This window comes from Hypanus sabinus, assembly GCF_030144855.1.
Source record: "Hypanus sabinus isolate sHypSab1 chromosome X2 unlocalized genomic scaffold, sHypSab1.hap1 SUPER_X2_unloc_30, whole genome shotgun sequence".
NCBI lineage: Eukaryota > Metazoa > Chordata > Chondrichthyes > Myliobatiformes > Dasyatidae > Hypanus > Hypanus sabinus.
In genome coordinates, this window is record NW_026779002.1 from 11,881 (window position 1) to 33,809 (window position 21,929).

Consider the following 21,929-nt stretch of genomic DNA (forward strand, 5'->3'; position numbering starts at 1 on the left):
ATTTCACGAAGTGCCTGATGGCGAGGCCCTTTTGTTGGAAGATCTCTAGGGGGAGTCACGATTTCCGGCTGGGGTGCTGGTGAGGCCCGAAGTGCAGAGGCCCTCGGTGGTACAGGCGGGGCGGATAACTGAGTGTCAGGAACACTACGAAGAGAGACATCACCTTTCAGAGAGGGATGCCGATGGCGCATTTGTTCCCGGTGATGGTAATAACTAGCGCCCCTGTGAGGCCCACTAAGGGGGAAGGATTGGAAAACAGAGGAAAGCTGACCGCTGAGGCCTTTAACTTTGGGGACTCTCCTCGGACACCCCGTTCAGGGAGAGGTCGCGGCGACTGGCCTCTGCAGATGTGGAGGACGTGCGGAAGCACTTGTGCAAGTTGAAGGAAGCTGCAATCATCACTGAGTCCCGAAGGCCCTATGCGTCCCCAATAGTGATGGCCCAGAAGAACGGAAGAGTACGCAGGTGTGTGGACGATAGGACCCTGAACCGGTACACTGTCCCTGACTAGTAGACTGTCTCGAGGGTCGGAGACGCGTTGGCCTGTCTGAGTGGAGCGAATTGGTTTAGTGTGCTGAACTTGAGGAGTGGATATTACCAGATCCCTATAAGTGAGGCCGACAAAGAGAAAATGGCAACACACACAACATGCTGGGGGAACACAAGATGCTGGGGGAACACAGCAGGCCAGGCCGAGACCTTTCGTCAGTACGAAGACGACATTTCAGGACAGAAAGAGAAGGCGGCATTTATATGCCCTATGGGGTTTTTCCAGTTCGCAAGGATGCCCGAGGGTATATCGGGGCCCCCTGCCACCTTCCAGAAGGTCAAGGTGGGGGATATGAATTTACTTGAAGTGTTGGTGTATTTGGATGATTTGGTAGTGTTTGGAGCCGTCTTGGAAGAACGGGAAGCGAGGCTGCTGAAGGTGCTAAGTCGACTGAAGGAGGAAGGGTTCAAACACTCCCTGGACAAGTGTCTGTTCTGCAAGACGACTGTTAGCTATGTTGGACACATATTCTCGTGGGATGGAGTAGCTACGGACCCGGCTAAGATTGAAGCGGCCGAGGCCACGGACTGTAAGCGCTTTGCGCTCGTTCTTGGGGTTCTGTGGTTATTATCGGAGATTCGTGAAGGGCTAGGCCAAAGTGAGTCACCCTTGAACCAGCTTCTGCGTGGTGACCCTCCCATGGGGAAGAAATGAAAAGAAGGGACGGGAGGTTGGAGAATATCTCGAACCGTCGGAGCCCTTCGGACAGAGATGGGAAGCAAACCGTTAGGAGGCTGTTAAAATGCTGAAAGAGTTGCTGACCCAGGCACCGGTGCTGGCTTTTGCTGATCCCCGATTACCCTATGTACACACAAGACGCCAGCCGAGAGGGATTATGGGTTGTCTTGTATCAAGATCAGGGCACCGGGTTGAGACCTGATGCGTTTGTCAGCCGGAGTTTGTCGCTCTCCGAGATAAACTCCCCCACCCATAAGCTGGGGTTCCTGGCGTTGAAGTGGGCAGTGGTGGGTAAGCTGAGAGACGATCTCTCCGGAGCAAGGTTTGAGCCGAGAACGGACTACAACCCACTTACTTATATCCTGACTTCGGCGAAAGTGGATGCTGCAGGACTTCAGTGGTTGGCAGCCTTGTCGGTATCTGATTTCAGTCTGAAGAACCGGCCGGGGAGCAGGAATGGCCATGCGGATGCCTTCTCGCGACGGGATCACGGGGAACAGGAGACGGACGAGGAGTGGGACAGCGTTCTTGGCCCTGGGGTGAAAGCCATGTGTCAGTTTGCTATCACCGTGAAGGCCGAGAAAAAGGGGAAGCCGGAACGAGCAGTGGACCCACTGGAGGCTTCTGTTGACGCTCTACCCCCAGTTTACTGTGCCCTGACTGCACTGAAGACTAAGCAGATGCCAGAATTAAGTCCGGGGGAAGTGGCAGCTCTTCTGCGGGATGACCCGGGAATTGGCGCTGTTTGGTGCGCGGTGGAAAAGGGGGATGTGGTGTGGGCGGGGAAGATGAAACAGGCTTCAGTGCCTCCGTTATTGAGGGAATGGCCTCGATTGAAGTCGGGGGAACAAGTTTTATATCGGGTAACGTCACCCCCGGACCAACCCCCGGACCGTGAAGTATCGGAAGATTGTGTTGAAGTCACTGCACGATGAGTCTGGACATTCGGGGGTGGAGTAGTTGGCGCGCGGTGTAAAAAGGGTGATCTGGGCGGAGAAGACAAAATACGCTTCAGTGCCTCCGTTATTGAGAGAATGGCCTCAGCTGAATTTGGGGAAATAATTTTTGTACCGGGTCACGTCACCCCCGGACCGAGAAGTATCGGAATATTGTGTTGACGTCCTTGAACGATGATTTTGGACAGTCGGGGGTGGAGTAGATCTATGGATTTCTCAAATACAGGTTTTAGTGACCCGAATGAAGGCGGTGGTGGATAAAGTCGTGCATTTGTTGCATACGCCGGAAGACGCGGCCTGTGCAGGCTGCTCCGTTGTCACACTGGCAAAGTGAGGGGCCGCTGGACCTGGTGTGAGTGGATTTCTCAGCCATGGAACCCGATACCAGCAATACGGCGAACGTCTTAGTCACCACAGACCACTACACCAGGTATGCTCAAGCGTTCCCTGCAAAGATCAAATGGCGACTCCCGTGGCGGAAGTCCTATATTGTGCATTATGGCCTTCCCCGGTGGATACATAGTGACCAGGGTCGAGACTTTGAGAGTAAGCGCATCTACGAGATACTGGGTATGTTGGGGGTTCAGTAATCGAGGACTATGCCCTATCAACCGCAGGGCGATCCCCAGCCGGAGGGGTTTAATCGGACGCTGCCAGACATGCTGGGAACTCTGTAGATCAGCAAAAAGAGTTGATAGAGTCAACATATTGGACATCTAGTTCACTGTTACAACTGTACTCGAAATGAAGCTACTGGATATTCGTCCAACTATTTGATGTTTGGGCGAGATGCAAGGTTGCCCATTGATCTCTGTTTTTGGGACAGATGCAGTTAAAGTATCGCCGAAACCCACTTGAAGTATGTGTCTGATATGAAGAAAGAACTACAAATAGCTTATGAGCTGGGGAGGGAGGCGGCCGCCGAGCAGAGTCGGAGAAGTAAAAGGAGGTTTGACCAGAAGGTGAAGTTCTCCCAACTACTACCGGGAGATTGAGTCCTCATAAGGAATTTGGGACTACCTGGGAAACACAAGCAGGCTGATCGCTGGTCTTGCATGCCCTGTGTAGTAGAGACTCAGATGCCAAATCTCCCGGTTTTCCGGGTGAGGCTCAAGGATGGGAGGGGGTCCGTCAAGATTCTCCATCGGAATCACCTGTTACCCCTGCGGCGAGATGCACAGGTACAGCGGGAGCCTGAGGTGCCTGTTGCATCTTGTACCAGGACTCTGCGTCCACGCAGGGTGGAGGAAGAGCCCACACCGGGAGAGTCGGGACCGGGCCCAGTCCCTGTGAGGGACACTGACTCGGAGGATGATGAATCCGACGATCGGTACATGCTGCCGTTCGCTGACGCCCCCTTGATGGAGCGGGAAGCTCCCGGTCCTTCTCCCACTAGGTTAGACGGGGTAAGGGGGCTAGTGATGGGCAGTCGGGGGTACCATAGGGCGTTGGAATAAAGGATGTGCCGCCCAAGCAAGAGATAGAGGGTTCCGAGGTGCAGAGGGGTTTGGGTGACCGCTCGCGGGAGGGTTCGACTCGTAGGCACTATTGGTCTCCCGTATTATCCGAGGTGGAAGATTTAGAGGACAGAGTGCGCAGGGCTGAAAGTACTAGGCATCCCCCAGACAGGTTGGCCTATGTGGCACCTGGGGAACAGGGTGTGATCTCCACTGTTTTGGGGAGTGATGCCACTGCTTTCTGCACTTGGATTGGGCGGTGTGTTCTGCAGGAGGGGTTGGCGAATTACCTGAACGTCATGACGGCATGACTTAATTTGGTGGGGGAGGTGGGAGAATACAGGGTCCTCAGATTATTAACTCTAATGTTAACTGTTAACTGCATATATAAAATGGCTTCTCTGTAACGTTATAGATAAATGGCGTCTTCGTGGGTAGCTGATTTGGTAATGCTCTGTTTAGTTGAAATGTTTGGGTTATAATTATTGATAACAGAGGAACTAACCACTGGAAGCGATGTTGTTCTGTTTGCATGTGTGGGAACCTGGAGTCAGTGCGCGGGTTCGGGAGGAGAACCGAAGAGGAAGGACGCGCTGGACCCTTTGGTCCCAGGTTGGTCCCAGGCAGCGGGTCGAGGAGGTCGGAGAAGATCGAATGGTGGACAGAAGGTTTCGATAACTGAGCTCCAACGGTTGTGCACGAACTGATCGAACTCTAAAAAAAAAGTTCTGGCGCCCTTTTCTTTCTTTTTATATTGTATCTCTATTACTTACCTAGTTCCTGAAAAATTTATAAAGAGTAATCTATAAAACGTACATTCTGTGCTGTCTGATATTGAATGTGCGAGTTTGTACCAGTGTGCATTACACAGCATCTACACAAACGGGAGATACGGTTTGGCGGGAGGACGGATTTTCCCCGAGACAAATGCAAGCCGATAGCCCTAAGCGTTACACTAATCATGTCAAGTTTTTAACATTTTTTACAGGTGGAACGAAAGATAATTTAACTGGGAATGTTGGAGCAGCCCATTTTTGTGCCTGAAGTGTAGACAATGACAGAGAAATTACTTTGCAGCCATTTATCAGCATATCGCGCAGAATTAGTTGCCATCATTTTAGGCTGAACGTTGGCGGAGAAATTTCTTCCCACGTAACGTTATAATTGTTCAGATACTTTGATGTTTTGATGACTTTTGAACACGATATTCTAGCAGTCGGTCAGAGTTACTGTTGGAAACTCACCAGGCATTAATTCATATTCAAGTACTTGTTTATATATTTTCTTCTTTTTGGTCCGTGCACACAAAGGTATTGAGGGGAATGAGTGGGTTGACTGTGAGTTACAAAAGTTCGACTGTGGATAAAGACCCTTCATTTAAAAAATCAGAAGTTCAGAGTTATGTTTGTTGGTAATTAGGAGCTTATGGAAAGACTGATGGGAAAATTAGTACTCCTTTACAGAACACATAAACGTGTTGGGTGTGTGGGGAGAAAGGGGTAAAACAAGAACGGACGGAATTATATTGACATGAACTGGAATGGGAGCATGAAAGTCGTGGGATTATGGGAGAAACAAGGAGGGAAGGAATTATATCACCATGACTTACTATGCTTAATTATACATTTGTCATGTAGCAAAACATGCTTCCGGATCGTGTAGGTTTTTTCATTAAGAAACGTCTGAACACAGGTGAAGCAAATCTGGAAAGTAATCATGCAGGCTTGAGTGCAATCTGGTGGGGGGGGGGGGGCTTGATTGATTTCATTTAGCCGCTCTCTTAAGTCATAGGTGGGTCTTTAATTAAATTCGCCGTATTGTGTTTCATTACCTATAATTGATAGGATTTGTTGGCAATAATTTAGCTTTCGTTAGAAGACAGAAGCAGTGAGGATTTTATTTCGCAGTTCTCTACACCACAGTCCCGCCCAGCTGATAACGGGAATGCGCCTTTATGTTGGAGTGTCACCCGTCGTAAATCCAAAGCCTGACCTACTTCTTAACTTAGCCAATCATTCAAGGAGATGGGAGGGACTGGTGTGATTCATATTAGGTTAGTAAATGTGCATCTGACTCGACCCGCGCCGTCTTGTGGGAATGTCTGACAGTGAAGTTGGTGAGCGGAATGGGAATAGATGGACATATCCGCAGACGGATGTGCGGGCGGCATTCCGGAGTAGTTCTTTGTCTGGCATCTGGCGGGAAGAATGAGGTTCTGACTCTCTTGGACGGTGCTTTGCCCCTCCCGACACACACACTAACTTAACGTCCCGGACTGCCGGTCGATGAGTAAAACTACAGACCTCCTCCTGCTCTCCATCTCCGGGTCACTGCGGTTCTCCACCTTACTCTGACCCTTCAGCCACTTACGGTCCCGACTGGCCACTGAAATGTATCTGACTGTCAGAGCGTTGAGCAGCAGGATCCCAGCGAAAGGGAGGAACGGAGTTAAAACCGTATCGAGCCAGTCATATCCCACCAACCAGTGAAATAATGGTCCTTGATAATGCAGAGCCTCGGTACATTGTCCATGATAATCCGGTGTTCCCATATGAAGAATCGGGGAACGTTTCTCAGACAGGACAGTACGCCGGTTGTTGTCAGAACCACAGCCGCAGTTTTCCCGGTGCAATATTTTGTTTTCAGTTTTTTGGCAGCAAATGGCGACAAATCGGTGAAAGTGACGGTGAACCAAACGGAACAATGTATGGCCGTGACAATCAGTACACCGATAACAGTGCTCACAGGGGTGATGTCCAGAAAACTCCGCAGGAAGTAATACAATGTGATTCGATACAAAATGACCCCGGTGACAATGGTCAGTAAATCCGCCGCTGCCATGGACAGCAGGTGGCTAGTGGTGCAGGTAGAGAGGCCGAAGTTTCCCCGGGACAGGATCACAATCGCCACAAGAGAGAGAGAGAGAGAGAGAGAGAGAGAGAGAGAGAGAGAGAGAGAGAGAGAGATGGAAAGATGCGCACCCAAATGTTCGCAGATTTAGTGTGCGTTGTCGAACATGGGAATACACGCGGATTTAGTGATGTCCGCTTTCAAATATCGGGGTGCATACGTGGCAGCACGTGAAGGGCACATCAAGATTTCCACACGGATTTTGGACTGGGTTCGGAGTTTTTACGTCGAGGCAGATTTTCAATGCGACTCATTTTTTGTTCTGAGATAATCTCATGCACATATGGGGTTGTCAGCAGGTCTGTTGTGCGCACTGATTTGGAACGACAATCGTGGTCCTTGGTGGTGCGCATGCGTTTAGGGATGCGCACGAGTTCATGGCTGTATTCCCGAACATGTGGGGGCGCACTTACCTGGGGACCAGATTTAGCGGTTTGTCGGCAACTATGGAGGGCACACGGCTTTGGGTGGGGGGATTTGTATTTGGGGATGCACGCAGATTTAGGATTGTGCAGTCGGAGGTAGGACTGCACACGGATTTAAGGTTGCATCCAGATTTGGGGTTTCGGCCGATCTGGAGGTGCAAACAAACAACTGGGTGGCTGGGGATTTTTTTTTAATGTTGATACAGCCATTTTCTAAACTGTTTGAAATGATTCTTGCTCTGAGACAAGATATTATGCATGTGAGGTGTTTGGGTGCGCACTGATTTGGGGCTGGCACAGATTTTCATTACTTTCGGGCTTTATGGCGATGTTTACCGATTTCGGTGTTCTCACAGATTTTTTGGAGACTGCGGATTTGGAGTTGTGACGGGTTTTAATTTCCGATACGTTTATAACCCCTGTACTTTGTCCTTTCAACGGGTGCACATAGATTTTGTGGTGCTCTCTTATTTCTGTGTTGTCGAATATGGGATCAGCGTACGCCAGCGGATTTGGATTTACACAAGAATTGTGGGTTGCGTGCGAGTGCTTATTATCGAGTCAGCCGTTTTGTGTACTGTTTGAAAATGATGCTTTGGGATTAGATGATCTGCATGTGGAGCTTTCACCTGGTTGGTGTGCAAAATGATTATGGAGTGCGCTCCTGTTTCAGAATGTGCGCAGATTTGTGGGTGCACACGGATTTGGGTGTTCACACTGATTTGCGGGTTGCTTGCGCATTTGGAGGGGCACACAGATTTGGGGTTGAACATGGATTTGGGATGTACACAGATTACGGAATGCGTCGCCCAATATGGGATGCACAGTAATTTGCAGATGTACACAGTACGGGGTACACACCGATTTGCGGATGTGAGCAATTGTGGTTCATTTGTCGAATATTGTGGTTCACTTGGATTGGGCATCCATTCAGAATTGGGTGTGAATGAACGGGTTGACTATTTCGCTGCAAAAGCTGTTGAAGATTCAACTGTAGATTCAAACCTTCCACTTTGCAAATCAGGTTTTGAAAGGTTAAGAATTAAGGGCTTATTATAAATTTCGTGGGATACTGGGCACAAGGGGAGGCACCTTTAGAGAACCCCTGTGTTCGGTTCATGGGAGATCCGGGTAAAAACAAGAAGGGAAGGAATTATATTGATACGAGCTGAATTAGCCCGATTATAATGAATTATTCCTTATGTCGTGTTCGAAAACTTCATACTGGGTCATGTAGTTTTTGTCATTATGAAGCACTTGAACACACACTATTCAGGGTGAAGGTGATCAGGTAGACAGAAATGAAATACAGATTTCATTCCAATCGTTGGGGGCGGATATCTTTCATTTCAGTAGTGGGAATGAGTTTAATTTGATTCTCTCTATTGGGCTTCACGTGATACAATCTGTAGGATTTTTGGAGTGTAATTCAGTTTTCATTAGAACAAAGAAGCAGCAAGGGTTTTATTTCCCAATCCTCTACACCATATTCCAGTCCAGTTAGTGGCGGGAACGTGCATTAGTTTGGAGTACCAACCACAATGTATCCAATACCCGCCCTATTTATATGCACGTTAGCCAATCATTCAAGCGGAAGGCGGAAACTGGTGCGTTTGACATTTGATTATCCTACCAGCATCAGACTAGAACACCAGCTGTCTTGTGGGAAAGTCGGTCTGTGAGGTTGGTGGGCGGGAATAGGGATAAATGGACATATTCCCAGACCAATGGATAGCTGGCATTTCAAAGTAGTTCGTTGACTAACATCTGGCGAGTCCAGGACAGTGCTTTGCCCCTCCCCAGAAACACACTATCCTAATGTCCCAGACCTGCTGGTCAGTCGGACAGTCGGCCCCGGAATAACAACTGCGAGATCAGGCGGTGAATGTGAGAAGTTTGCCTCCGGACTGGAGAAATTGTGGTCGCGTCCGGCTTGGGCTCAGGACGCAGCTTTATTAATAAAATGAAGCACCGAGGGGACAGAATATTTCACCAACCTAATTATCTGTTCCCTGAATTTTGACTGAGTCACCGCGTAAATAAATGTGTTGGTGCAGCAGCTGAAATCACTCAGCAAAACCCCGACGTAGATAAAGATCCATTCAGAATCATTGAAACTGAATCCTTCCCCTGAGACCTGATAATATATAAAATTTACAACCACTGTCATCCACAGGAGGATGAAGCTGCCGGAGATGGTGAAGAGTAAAATCACAGACCTCCTCCTGCTCTCCATCTCCGGGTCACTGCAGTTCTCCCCCTTGCTCTGACCCTTTAGCCCCTTACGGACCCGACTGGCCACTAAAATGTGTCTAACTGTCAGAGCGTTGAGCAGCAGGATCCCAGCGAAAGGGAGGAATGGAACTAAAATCGTATCGACCCAGTCATATCCTATCCACCTGGGGTCAGTGAAAACATTGTCCCTGAGATCACAAAACCACGGTACATTGTCGATGATCACCCTGGGTTGCCGTGTGAAGTATCGGGGAACATTTTCCAGATAGAACAGTGCGCCGATTGTTGTTAGAACCACAGCTGCAGTTTTCCCGGTGCAATATTTTGTTTTCAGCTTCTGACAGCAAATGGCGACAAACCGGTCAAAGGTGAAAGCGACGGTGAACCAGACAGAACAGTTTGTGGCTGTGAACAACAGAACATCGATAACACTGCACACAGGAGTGATGTCCAGAAAACTCCACCGGAAGTAATAGGATTTGATTTGCCACAGAATGACCGCGGTGACAATGGACAGTAGATCCGCCGCTGCCATGGCCACCAGGTAGCGAGTGGTGCAGGTAGAGAGGCCGCACTTTCCCCGAGACAGGATCACAATTGCCAATAAATTCACTGCGTGTGGGAAAGGGGGAGAAAAGGAGGGAGAGGGGGAGGGAGACCAGGGAGAGGGGAGGTGGGAGGGCGAGGGAGCAGAGAGAGTGAGGGAGAGAGAGATAACAGACAGTGGGCATTACTGAACGCATTCCTCAAGGGATCGGGTTTCAGCTGAAGACCAGGCGTTGTGGAGTCAGTGCACGGCTGCTAACCTAACATGGAACACTGGTCACACTGTCTCTGACCTGCCTTCTTCAGTGTGGTGATAAGACAATGTGTGGACAATCGTCGGCGATAAAAGCGATCTTCATGAACAACATAGGTCGGTGCTGATCCCGATTCCTGTCCCTGACCTGGCCGGTTTCACTGATTTAACCGTGACTGACCTGGCCCCTGGGAACTCGAAAATGAGGGGGGCGATAAGGCATACAGAGGACAGGAACAGACACAAAACACTGGAGGGACTCAGCAGGCCAGGCAGCATTCTGTACATGGAATTGAACAAACTTTGGTATTGGGCCGAGTCTTTTCTCCAGGATGAAGAGGTGTCCTGGTGAAAATTTACGACGCGTCTCAGAGGGAAAGCAGGAACAACTGAGCAACCTGAGGCTGAGCGGCTCCGTTAATGGATTAATTCCACAGCGCAGTTCAATTCGATAACTATCGTCAGCAGATCCGTGGACCCTGGTTCAGATGATCAGACCCAATTATTGACCGACAGGCAGTGAGATCCGAGTGTGACAGACTCCACAGGGAGACATGAAACACAGGACCAGGGGTTCTCTCTGATCGATAACTCAGAAACAGTGAACTTTACAATGTAATCCCCTCCCAGTCACAGCTTGCGGGAGAGCTGCCTGTCCCCACACTGGGACAACTCCGGACAGGGTGTCATTGAAGGCAAGAACAACGTTCGAGTCGATCCCGTGAGTTTGATGAGAGACAGGAGTTTAGCTCCGCTTGTCATTAAATATGAAAAGTCAGAGTGTTGAACTGACAGGATCAATATCTCTAACGGATATTTCTACAATGATCATCAAGTTAGAAGCTTGTCAGATTCACATGGTTAACACACAGAAATACCAGACATGAATTGCTCTGTTCACTCACCAGGAACTCCAATGACGGCGATGAACACGTACAGTATTTTCTCCACACTTCTGTACCTATCCAAAATTGCCGGCATTTTCTCTGTCCAATGACCTGTCCCCACTGTGCTACAGGCGATCTCTTGGAATGAAATGTAAAGGCAGCCATGCCTACGGTTTTTAATACCATTTAGCGACTCCACAGGGACACATTTTAACAGATTTAAAAATAGCTGTTTTAAAATTATTTACAAACCAATTACGTCAGGCAGATGCAATCTCCGTGGTGACAGATTGAGATTAAATAATTAACTAGTGCAATGTTTGGACTGTTTGTGTGAATTAGTTTGTCCCAACAAAGGTGACTGAACCTTCAGTGGTTTCTTATCAATTCAATATTCTCCCACTCTAAATATGTACTTCAATGGAGCCAATTGAGAAACATTATACTGAAGTAAATTATGTCATTGTAGCTTGTCAAATTGTATTGAATCACCTACTATTATCATTCTCCTCGAGAGTATGAACTCTTGGATTAGTTTGTGTTTGGGGGACTCTAACCAAGTTGTCAAAAGTCTTGAACATCTTTTCTGTTCTATAAAAGAAAAATATCTTGTTAGTTAAGCAATTTTTAGGATTGCTCTCAAATTATTCCAGTCTTAACAAAATAGTTAATTTCAAATTCCCAAACGTAACGGTACACCAATGAGTAACTTTCTCCTGAAATGTAGGCATCTATCTCTGAATACAGATGCACGGATTTCCATCTGCTCAACCAGGATTTCACATTGCCAGTGTGGAATTCGGGTGTCCTTAATATCAATTACATGGAAAACAAATAAGGAAACACAACGAAACACACACGCACGCGCGCGCGCACCCACCCACACACACACACACACACACACACACACACACACACACACAAACACTCTCTCTCTCTCACACACACAAGACAGTACAAAAATCCATGTTTGTATCATTCTTTCATTCCTTCATTTCATTATATTTATTATCAGAATATGTATGCAGTACACAATCCTGTGATTCTTCTTCACCATATAGCCTCGAAACCAAGAAAAAAACATCAACAACTCCTCTTCCGCACGAAATGCAGAAAAACAAATAAAAACGCAACAGAAACATTGTCCCCAATCCCACAGCTGTTTCGTTCCACAGAATAATTGCAAAACTTAAAATAAACAGTGCACTTTCACACGTTACAAAGAAACGTGGGGGTGGGGGTGGATACAGCTGCGTGGGAGACTGACACAAAAATGCATTTTCAACACAAAAGTGAATTCAGGTCATAATAACATATTTACTTTGATCATCTTATTTTTTGTCCTTCGAAGCCAAAGTCACACGCCTCCTTCCACGTCCTCAGTTAGCATACAGCAAAGCAATCTGGGATAATGCAGGGTCTATTGAGCACATTACAAGATTAAATATATTAAAAAATCTCAAAGTTTCGAATGTATATCAACGGTACTCCCACACACGTGAGTGTCACGTAAATTCATTCATAATAACTGCATCTTCTGTTTCCCAATGTGTTGCATTAAAAGCCAATTTAGGGTGGTTCGAGACTCTCCTGCATTATTAACCATATGTATATATATACACTACTATTTCTACTTCTACAGGAAGCTCATTCCACACAGCTACCACTCTCTGAGTAAAGAAATACCCCCTAGTGTTACCCTTAAACTTTTGTCCCTTAACTCTCAAATCATGTCCTCTTGTTTGAATCCCCCTTACTCTCAATGGAAAAAGCCTATCCTCGTCACCTCTATCTATCCCCCTCATAATTTTAAATACCTCTATCAAGTCCCCACTCAAACCTCTATGCTCCAAAGTGGGGGTCGGCAACCCGCGGCTCCGGAGCCACATGTGGCTCTTTTACGTCTGTGCTGCGGCTCCCTGTTGCTTTGGGAAATAATTGGTTGTGGCGACCCTTTTCCTGGCACATCTGAACCGACTCACAATTAGATAGTCTACGGGGGTTTGCGAGCACAGAGCTTTGGAGCCTCTGCGCCATGGGGGGCAGGTTGAGGGAGGCTTAAAAGTGAGGCTGAAGTTTTCGAATAAAGTTTTTTCCTACGACTGCAGTTACCGACTCCGTGTCGTAATTTTAGCGCTGCGTGTAGCACACCGCTACATGGTCAGTATTTAATTAAAATGTATTTTATGTTAGTTTGTTAGTTTTTGAAATGTAATTCTAAATTTGAAGATTATGGTGATCTTGTACAATCTAAATAAGACGTTGTGGCGACCCATTTCCTGACACATCCGAACCGGCTCACAATTAGCCAGTGTTCAGGCTGAGGGAGATAGCCTACGGGGGTTTGTGAGTACGTGTCTTTTGCAGCATCCGCGCCCATGGGGGGTGGGTTGAGGGAGGCTTAAAAGCAAGGCTGTTTAGTTCGAATAAAGCTATCTTTGACTGCAGTTTACTGACACCGCTACAACGTGTTTTTATCGCTGGCTGTCCAGAGGGAAGGTGCTGAAACGCTTTGTCGCGTGTCTGGAAGAAGTGAAAACTTTCCTGGGCAGCAAAGGGCTCAACTTTCCTGAGCTGGAACAGCCAGAGTGGCTGGAAAAGCTACACTTCATGGTAGACATGACAGCGCACCTGAACACGCTGAACACAGCTCTTCAGGGGAAAGGACGTACAGCCCTGCACATGTTGGAGGATGTTTTGGCATTCGAGCGCAAGTTGACGTTGCTTGCCAGAGATTTACAGAAAGGCACATTGTCTCACTTCCCCAATTTGAGAGAGTTCAAACAAGGTCACGACATGATAAATTCGGAGTATTTACATTCTGCAATCATCGCAATGCAAACATCGTTTGGGAAACGCTTTTGTGAGTTCAGAGAGGAAAAAAACACATTATCCTTCCCGGTCACTCCCCTAAGCATCGATTCATCTCTACTGAATACGACTGCATTGTCAGGTGTGAGTCAACCTGAACAAGTATGATAAATATTTTAATTGCCTATTATTTTACGTATATTCATATGTTTTCATTGTTCAGTGAAATAGTCCTTTTATTTTTCAGGTTGACAGCTGGCTGACGTTATTTTTGGTTTGCTGCTGGCGGCAAATTTAAGTTTGGCGTTTTTCATAAATACAAGAAGGACTCAAATAGACGTTGAGTATTTTACTTAAAAGTAACCTTCAACCCAACGTCTTTTTTTCGGAGTTCAAAATGTTTTTGTTGCATGCAGAAATGTAATTTCGTTTTCTCTGCAGGAGTTCATCAATTTCATAAATGCAACACATTATAGTTTGTTTATACATAGCATAAAGGCAAAACAAAACTTTGTATGCAGTGTTATTTCATTTTAAATGTCAAACGGGTTTTGCGGCTCCCAGTAGTTTCTTTTCTGTGGGAAACGGGTCCAAGTGGCTCTTTCAGTGGTAAAGGTTGCTGACCCCTGCTCCAAAGAATAAAGACGTAACTTGTTCAACCTTTCCGTGTAAATAAGGTGCTGAAACCCAGGTAACATTCTAATAAATATGCTCTGTTCTCTGTCTATTTTGTTGATTTCTTTCCTATAATTCGGAGACCAGAACTGTACACAATGCTCCAAATTCGGCCTTACTAATGCATTGCACAATTTTAACATTACTCAATGCTCTGATTTATAAAGGCCAGCATACCAAAAGCTTTCTTCACCACCCGATCCACATGAGATTCCACCTTCAGCGAACTATGCACCATTATTCCTTGGTTCTACAGGTTCTACTGCATTCCTCAATGTCCTGCCATTTATCATTTATGTCCTATTTGGATTATTCCTACCCAAATATAGGATCTCACACTTATCAGCATTAAACTCCATCTGCCATCGTTCAGCCCACTCTTCTAACTGACCGAAATCACTCCGCAAGCTTTGAAACAAGCTTTCCACAACGCCATCTACCTTATTATCATCTACAAGAAATTTTATGGGGCGGATTCCTACTTTAGTTTCAACAAGGGGTCCAGCTGCATCATCCGACCATGTGGTGAACACACATGTAACTTGGAGACCCCGTAGGTAACTCTGGATTCAAGTCGTGGCTTTTCGTCAGCACCATGGGCATTATATTAACACAATTGACCTTCTTGGGGCAATAGGCCATCGTTACATGCTGACAAGTCCCAACCCACCTGGGTTGTGGGCAATCAATGCCAAAATAAACTTCGTGTCCAGAATTGCATCATTTCTTTGTGGATCCAGTATTCACAACAGGGGGAACGTAGATATTCCAACCACGTCTTTGACTACTCAGCCATTAGGTGGCGTTGTTGAGCTCATCCTGATTGGCCATCCCCACCCCCTTCTCCCTTCATTCTGCCACTGCAAACTTTGTTCTGTTATCGGGTCGTTTTCGAACCCTGTTTCCCCTTATCCTCCTCAGTACCTTTCTCCCTCACTCACTTTCCCTCATTCGCATCATCCTTCTGAGAGCCCATGCTTCAGCATGTGTGGGATTTGAATGGATCAATCATTTCACACACCCTTCTGCTTTCCTCGGTACTGTGCGATACCAAGTTCCTCGGCCAGTTCCTACTCTGTCACGGCGTCAAATTCTGCGTATCCAAAGTAGGACCAAAAACATTCGAGAAAACCGGCCACAACCTCATCACAAATATAGAAGGTTCCTTCCTTTTCACTGTCTGCAGTTATGCAAAACCCCCACTGTCACCTCTATTAGTCCAGCAGCTTCTAATGGTGCCTTCTGAACATCACCCCGTGTCCCCTGGGAGGGTGCCTGTTCCTCCGGCAGGGCTGAAGGGAAAGCTGAAGTTAGACAAAGAAGGGTTAGCTTCCCTTCCTCCGTTTCATACAAACCGTGAGCTATCCTGTCTGCTGAATGCACTGGAAAAGTTTCCGAGAATCATCTCATTCACCACTCCAGCACTCAATTGGGCCACGTCAAAGGGTCAGAATACCGTGTCACACACGCCCCACACCCCCGGCTCTGGTGTGTCCTGCAGTCCCTCCATTACTACAGGTACCATTGGGGCACCCACTCTCGGAAAAACCTGCTGGGAGGCGGGCCACTTCCCCAGTAATCCTGGCTTTGACACTGTTAGTCCCGGAGTGCAGGGACAAAGGTGGCGGACGTGGCTGTTCCTCATGGAGATCGACTGTAGTGGGTTCCCGGCACGGTCAGCATGGAGGCTACTGTCTGTGCTGGGCCTTGATGAAAAGAACAACAAGGAAGCAGGATGGGGGAGGGAGCAGAAAGAGCCCCATACTGGGTACGGAGCTGGAGAGAGGGGTTGAGCTCGAGGTCAGGAACAGATGGGAGGAATGGACAGGATAGGAGTGGAGGGTTATGGGCTGAGTGCAGGTAGGTGGGACTAGGTGAGATTAAGGGTTCGGCACGGACTAGGAGGGCCAAGATGGCCTGTTTCCGTGCTGTGATTGTTATATGGTTATATGGGCAGTGACTTGGCCCTGACTTCTGATCCACCAGCTGGACAGTGTAGAGGTTAAGGGTTGAAACACTCTATGAAATTTGGACACTACCTGACCATATCTGACTCAGGCCAAAGGCTACGATTACCTCATCAGCGTCTCTTCATACGTTAAATCACCCCAATCTGCATCACCATCATCGTCAGTCCTCGCAGATATCACTCCTCTCCGAGCTGAGAGTTCACTTTGCAGATTTTCCATCTGTTTTAAACACTTGTGATCAGCGCAGCCTTTCTTCTCAGCTGCCAATTTCTTCATGACATTCGTAACAGCCGTAAATCCCGACCCTGACTTTTCCTTTCTCTAATTCTGTATCCGCCTGTTTATCCTCCTCTTCTGTTTTCTCATTTTCTCTTGTTAACGCTTTCACACTGAGCCTGAAACTGACTCATGTGGATCAAATTCACCTGATCCTGCTCCGTCACAATTTCTAACTCTTCCCTACACTTACACAATTTCTCTGCCAATTTCAGTTTTTTCTCTCTTCACTTCAATTAGATCATCCAACAAACATCACATTACAACATTTTTAATCCCTGGTAATTTCTTTAACTTATTTTCACGAACTATTTTCCACAATTCTTCCTCCACAGTCCCGGAACCTTGGCTGTCAAACTTTTCTAACCACGCCTCATAATTTGACCATTTCCTTAATAATTAACGATGAAAGTAATCTCTGAAATCCTCTGAATCCCTGGTTTCTTCCTCCTGTCCTTTCCCTTTCACAGTTTAATATCCTAATCTACTGTGTGGGTCAACTCGACACCAGGGTCCCAGACCACTTTTCCTTCTTTCCGAGTGCACCCAGGGCGCGAAAATATGTTCACCGTTCATCAACTGAGATCAGTTTGGAACCTCATCAGGAAACTCGTAATTGTTACAGCTCTCTCTTTAATTTTCCTGCACAAACAACAAAGTAACAATGAAAACCCCAGGCTAACAACTGAAACATGAATTCCACTGCTGCCTCTGTATTAATAAACACCCTGACCACTTCTCAAATTCACAACACTGAAACAGGGGATCCCACTGTATCCAAATGATCGATCATTTCTTCTCCTATCCCTTCCATGGGGGTTCTTCCTTGTGATAGTTAGTCTCCGGAGTTATCACACCTTTGCATTTGAAACTCTTTACTTGTTTTGAAACAAGCATGATTTGAAACATTTGACACAACTCTTATCAGTTCAGAGGACGCATCTCATTCTTGTTGGCTGAGGTCCATCAGGCTGATGACTAACAGATTTCCATTGGATGTAGTCCAAGGGCTACACAACATCATGTCAAAGGCAATTTATTTTGTTCTCCTCCACTATGGTTTCAAACAGACAAACTGTGTCGCTCAGACTCTCAGCAGAAATATCGAGATTCCTTCTGCAGAACTGCCACTGTACGTAATACACACTTTATCTCAGAGTGACTTCAGGTTCAGAGATAACGAGATTACTTCTGAAAACCTGACAGTGTACATAATAGACAGATTATGTGAGAGTGATTTCAGGCTTACAATGGGAATACCAGTAACTTCTTGTGTTCAGTTGATCTGATCAGGTTATCCCACAGCAATCAGTGCACAAAATGGGGGTGACAGAACAGCTTCACAAAATGGCAGCCTCTATTCCTTCGACCTCATGGCAAAAACACAGGTAATTGAACACTCTACTTCCACTGTCATTGCCCCATTCCCGTTCGATGTTTTCTTGCGTATGTTAATTCATTCAGACAGTGGTGTATTTTGGTGCAGAGCAGTCAGGATGGGATGCTCCTCCAGTCAGATGTGGGAACTCTGGACATCCGACAGTTTGCCGATGACTATTTGCAGGAAGTGCACCCAATCACAGCGCCTGACTGACTGGTTCAGGGAGTTGGATGTACTCAGGATCATTCGGGAGCCTGAAGATACTGTCAATGAAACATCTGAAGAGGTGGCCACACCCAGAGTACAAGCTTCGGACAGGAGAAGCGTGACCACCAGCAGAGGTAAGGGTCATTAGGAAGACAGTGCAGGGCTGTCCTGTGGGCATTCTCCACAGCAGAACACCTTGTTGGATACTGCTCAGTGGGTGGGGAGTTGATCCATTGGGGCATGGAAGCAACAGAAAGGCCGGCAGCACTGTCCACTCTGAAGCTTAACAGGGAAGTGTAAATTTAGCCCTTGTGGCAGTTATAAGAGATGATATTCTGGGGAGAGAAAGGAGATTCTGTAGGTGTGGACAGGATTTAAATTAGAACTGATTTCTGCGTCACAGATCCAAACCATTAAATTCCAGTCCCATTAAACGTGAACATTCGCTGAGGAATAACTCCCACGCCCAGTGACCAGAGTGCGGAACTGGGTTTGATAAACAGCAGCAGTAATTGCCGAGTTCGGCACCAACAGTCACTTTTGAACTTGATTCAGCAACTGTGATGGTGAAATATCCAGCCTGTAGCCTGTCGCCTGTTTAAACAGTTTCCCCAGTGTGAACTCGGTAGTGCATCACAAGGTGGGATGACTGAGAGAATCTCTTCCCACATTGGGAGCAGGAGAATGGCCTCTCTCCAGTGTGGACTCGTCGGTGTGTCTGTAAGTCGGATGACTGACTGAATCTCTTTCCACAATCAGAACAGGCGTACGGTCTCTCCCCAGTGTGAATACGCTGATGTATCATCAGTCGAGATGACTGAATAAATCCCCTTCCACAGTCTGAGCAGGTGAATGGTCTCTCCCCAGTGTGGACTCGTTGATGCACCTTCAGTTGATATGACCGAATAAACCCTTTCCCACAGTCTGAGCAGATGAACAGCCTCTCCCCAGTGTGAATTCGCTGATGTGTCTTCAGTTCAACTGACCGAGTAAATGCCTTCCCACAGTCTGAGCAGGTGAACGGCCTCTCTCCAGTGTGGACTCGCTGGTGCACCTGCAGGTCAGATAAATGAATAAATCTCTTCCCACATTCAGAGCAGGAAAATGGCCTCTCCCCAGTGTGAATCCGCTGATGTACCATCACTTGAGATGACCGAGTAAATGCCTTCCCACAGTCTGAACAGGTGAACGGCCTCTCTCCAGTATGAACTCGCTGGTGAGCCTGTAGCCTGGATGAGTCAGTGAATTTCTTCCCACAGTCTGAGCAGGTGAACGGCCTCTCCCCAGTGTGAATTCTCTGATGCACCTTCAGTACAGATGAATGAGTGAATCCTTTCCCACAGTCTGAGCAGGTGAATGGCCTCTCTGCGGTGTGAATTCGCTGATGTTCCTTCAGTACAGAAGACTGAGTGAATCCTTTCCCACAGACTGAGCAGGTGAACGGTCTCTCCCCAGTGTGAGTTCGCTGATGTACCTTCAGTTGAGATGACCGAATAAACCCTTTCCCACAGTCTGAACAGGTGAATGGCCTCTCTCCAGTGTGAGTTCGCTGATGTATCTTCAGTTCAGATGACCAAGTGAATCCCTTCCCACAGTCTGAGCAGGCGAATGGCTTCTCCCCAGTGTGAAGTGACTGGTGTCTCCGCAGTTGCGATGACTGAGTGAATCCCTTCCCACAGTCTGAGCAGGTGAATGGCTTCTCACCAGTGTGAACTCGCTGGTGTGTCAGTAGGCAGGATGACCGAGTGAATCCCTTCCCACAATCAGCGCAGGTGAAAGACATCTTATCAGTGTGAACTCGCTGTTGTGCATGCAGGTGAGATGAGTGAGTGAAGAGTGAATCCCTTCCCACAGTTCTTTGTCAATTCATAAGTCAAATATCAGATGTAGTAAACCCCTTGCACAATCAAAGTAGTTGAAGAACTGATCTCCAGTGAACAAATGCTGGTGTGTTCTCAGTTCCCCGGTTCCAGTGGATTTCAGTGAGTTACAACAGAAAACTTAATTTCAGACACAAAGCACTTTTCCAGCTGTGATGACAAAATTCTTCATCTCCAAGGATCAACAGTGATACATTGTTAAATATCTAGTAACTCCTTAAATATCTGGGCAGAGACAGCAAACTGACATGTTGTTCTGTTTAAAATTCCCGTACACAATTTTTGTCATTTCTAACCTGTAAAAAAGATTTACAAAAGACATCAATGAATGAAAGTCATCATTCAGAGAAGTGTATGGTCATCCACTTTGTTAGAGGCAATGAGAGTGCAGACTGTTTTCTCAATAGAGAGGAAATAATGTTGAAGAGTAGGAGAATATAAAAGCAAGGATGTATTGTTGAGTATTTATAAAATGTGGCCTCACTTGGACTGTTGAGAGCAGATTCAGGCCCCTTAAGTAGAACAGATGTACTTACATTGCAGAGCGTTCAAAGGAAATTTACAAAAATATTTCAGGACTTATAAGGTTTGTCAGATGAAGAACATTTGATGGCTCAGGGCCTCTACTCACTGGAGTTCAGAAAAATGAAGGGGCCCTCATTGAAATCTATCGAACATTGCAAAGTCTCGATATAGTGGATATGGAGAGTATGTTGACAAGAGTGGGGTAGTCCAAAACCAGAGGACACAGCATCAAAATCGAGCTTTGTTCTTTCAGAATGGAGGTGAGGAGGAATTTCTTTAACCGGAGCGTGGTGACTCTGGGGGATTTGCTGCTATGAGTTGCTCTGGAGTCCAAGTAATTGGGTCTATTTTCGGGAAGAGGGTGATGGATTCTTGATTAGTCAGGGCAGGAAGGGATATGGGGAGAAGGCAGGAGAGTGCGGCTGAGATGGAAATGGATTAGCTTCAATATAATTATGGAGAAAGACAGGACTGGACCTAGAGTTGAGATTTTTGATTGGAGAAAGGCTAACTTTGAGGGGATGCAAAGGGATTTAGAGAGAGTGGATTGAGTCAAGTTGTTTTATGGGAAGGATGTAATAGAGAAATGGAGGTCATTTAAGGGTGAAATTATGAGGGTACAGAATCTTTATGTTCCTGTTAGGGTGAAAGGAAAGGTTAAAGGTTTGAGAGCACCATGGTTTTCAAAGGATATTAGAAATTTGGTTCAGAAAAAGAGGGATGTCTACAATAGATATAGGCAGCATGGAGTAAAGGAATTGCTCGATGAATATAAAGAGTGTAAAAGGAATCTTAAGAGATTAGAAAAGCTAAAAGAAGATACGAGGTTGGTTTGGCAAATAGGGTGAAAGTAAATCCGAAATGTTTCCACAGTTATATTAAAAGCAAGAGGATAGTGAGGGATAAAATTGGTCCCTTAGAGAATCAGAGTGGTCAGCTATGTGTGGAACCGAAGGAGATGGGAGAGATTTTGAATGATTTCTTCTCTTCGGTATTCACTAAGGAGAAGGATATTGAATTGTCTAAGGTGTGGGAAACAAGTAAGGAAGTTATGGAACCAATGACAATTAAAGAGGTGGAGGTACTGGCGCTTTTAAGAAATTTAAAAGTGGATAAATCTCTGGGACCTGACAGGATATTCCCCAGGACCTTGAGGGAAGTTTGTGTAGAAATAGCAGGAGCTCTGACGGAGATCTTTAATATGTCATTGGAAACGGGGATTGTGCCGGAGGATTGGCGTATTGCTCATGTGGTTCCATTGTTTAAAAAGGGTTCTAGAAGGAAGCCTAGCAATTATACACCTGTCA

The 21,929-nt window shown here is 46.6% G+C and overlaps 1 protein-coding gene across 9 annotated transcripts in view; it reads right to left on the bottom strand.

Annotated features, from left to right (window-relative positions):
* Window positions 1–14,085: 14,085 nt before the first annotated feature.
* The window catches only part of LOC132385869 (zinc finger protein 234-like), a 36,052-nt gene continuing 28,208 nt past the window's right edge, over window positions 14,086–21,929 (bottom strand). For all 9 annotated transcript variants that reach the window (XM_059958111.1, XM_059958105.1, XM_059958107.1 and 6 more), the window contains one exon: window positions 14,086–20,393. In XM_059958111.1, coding sequence (XP_059814094.1) covers window positions 18,816–20,000 — 1,185 coding nt within the window. In that variant the 5' untranslated portion in view covers window positions 20,001–20,393 and the 3' untranslated portion in view covers window positions 14,086–18,815. The remainder of the gene's footprint in view (window positions 20,394–21,929) is intronic.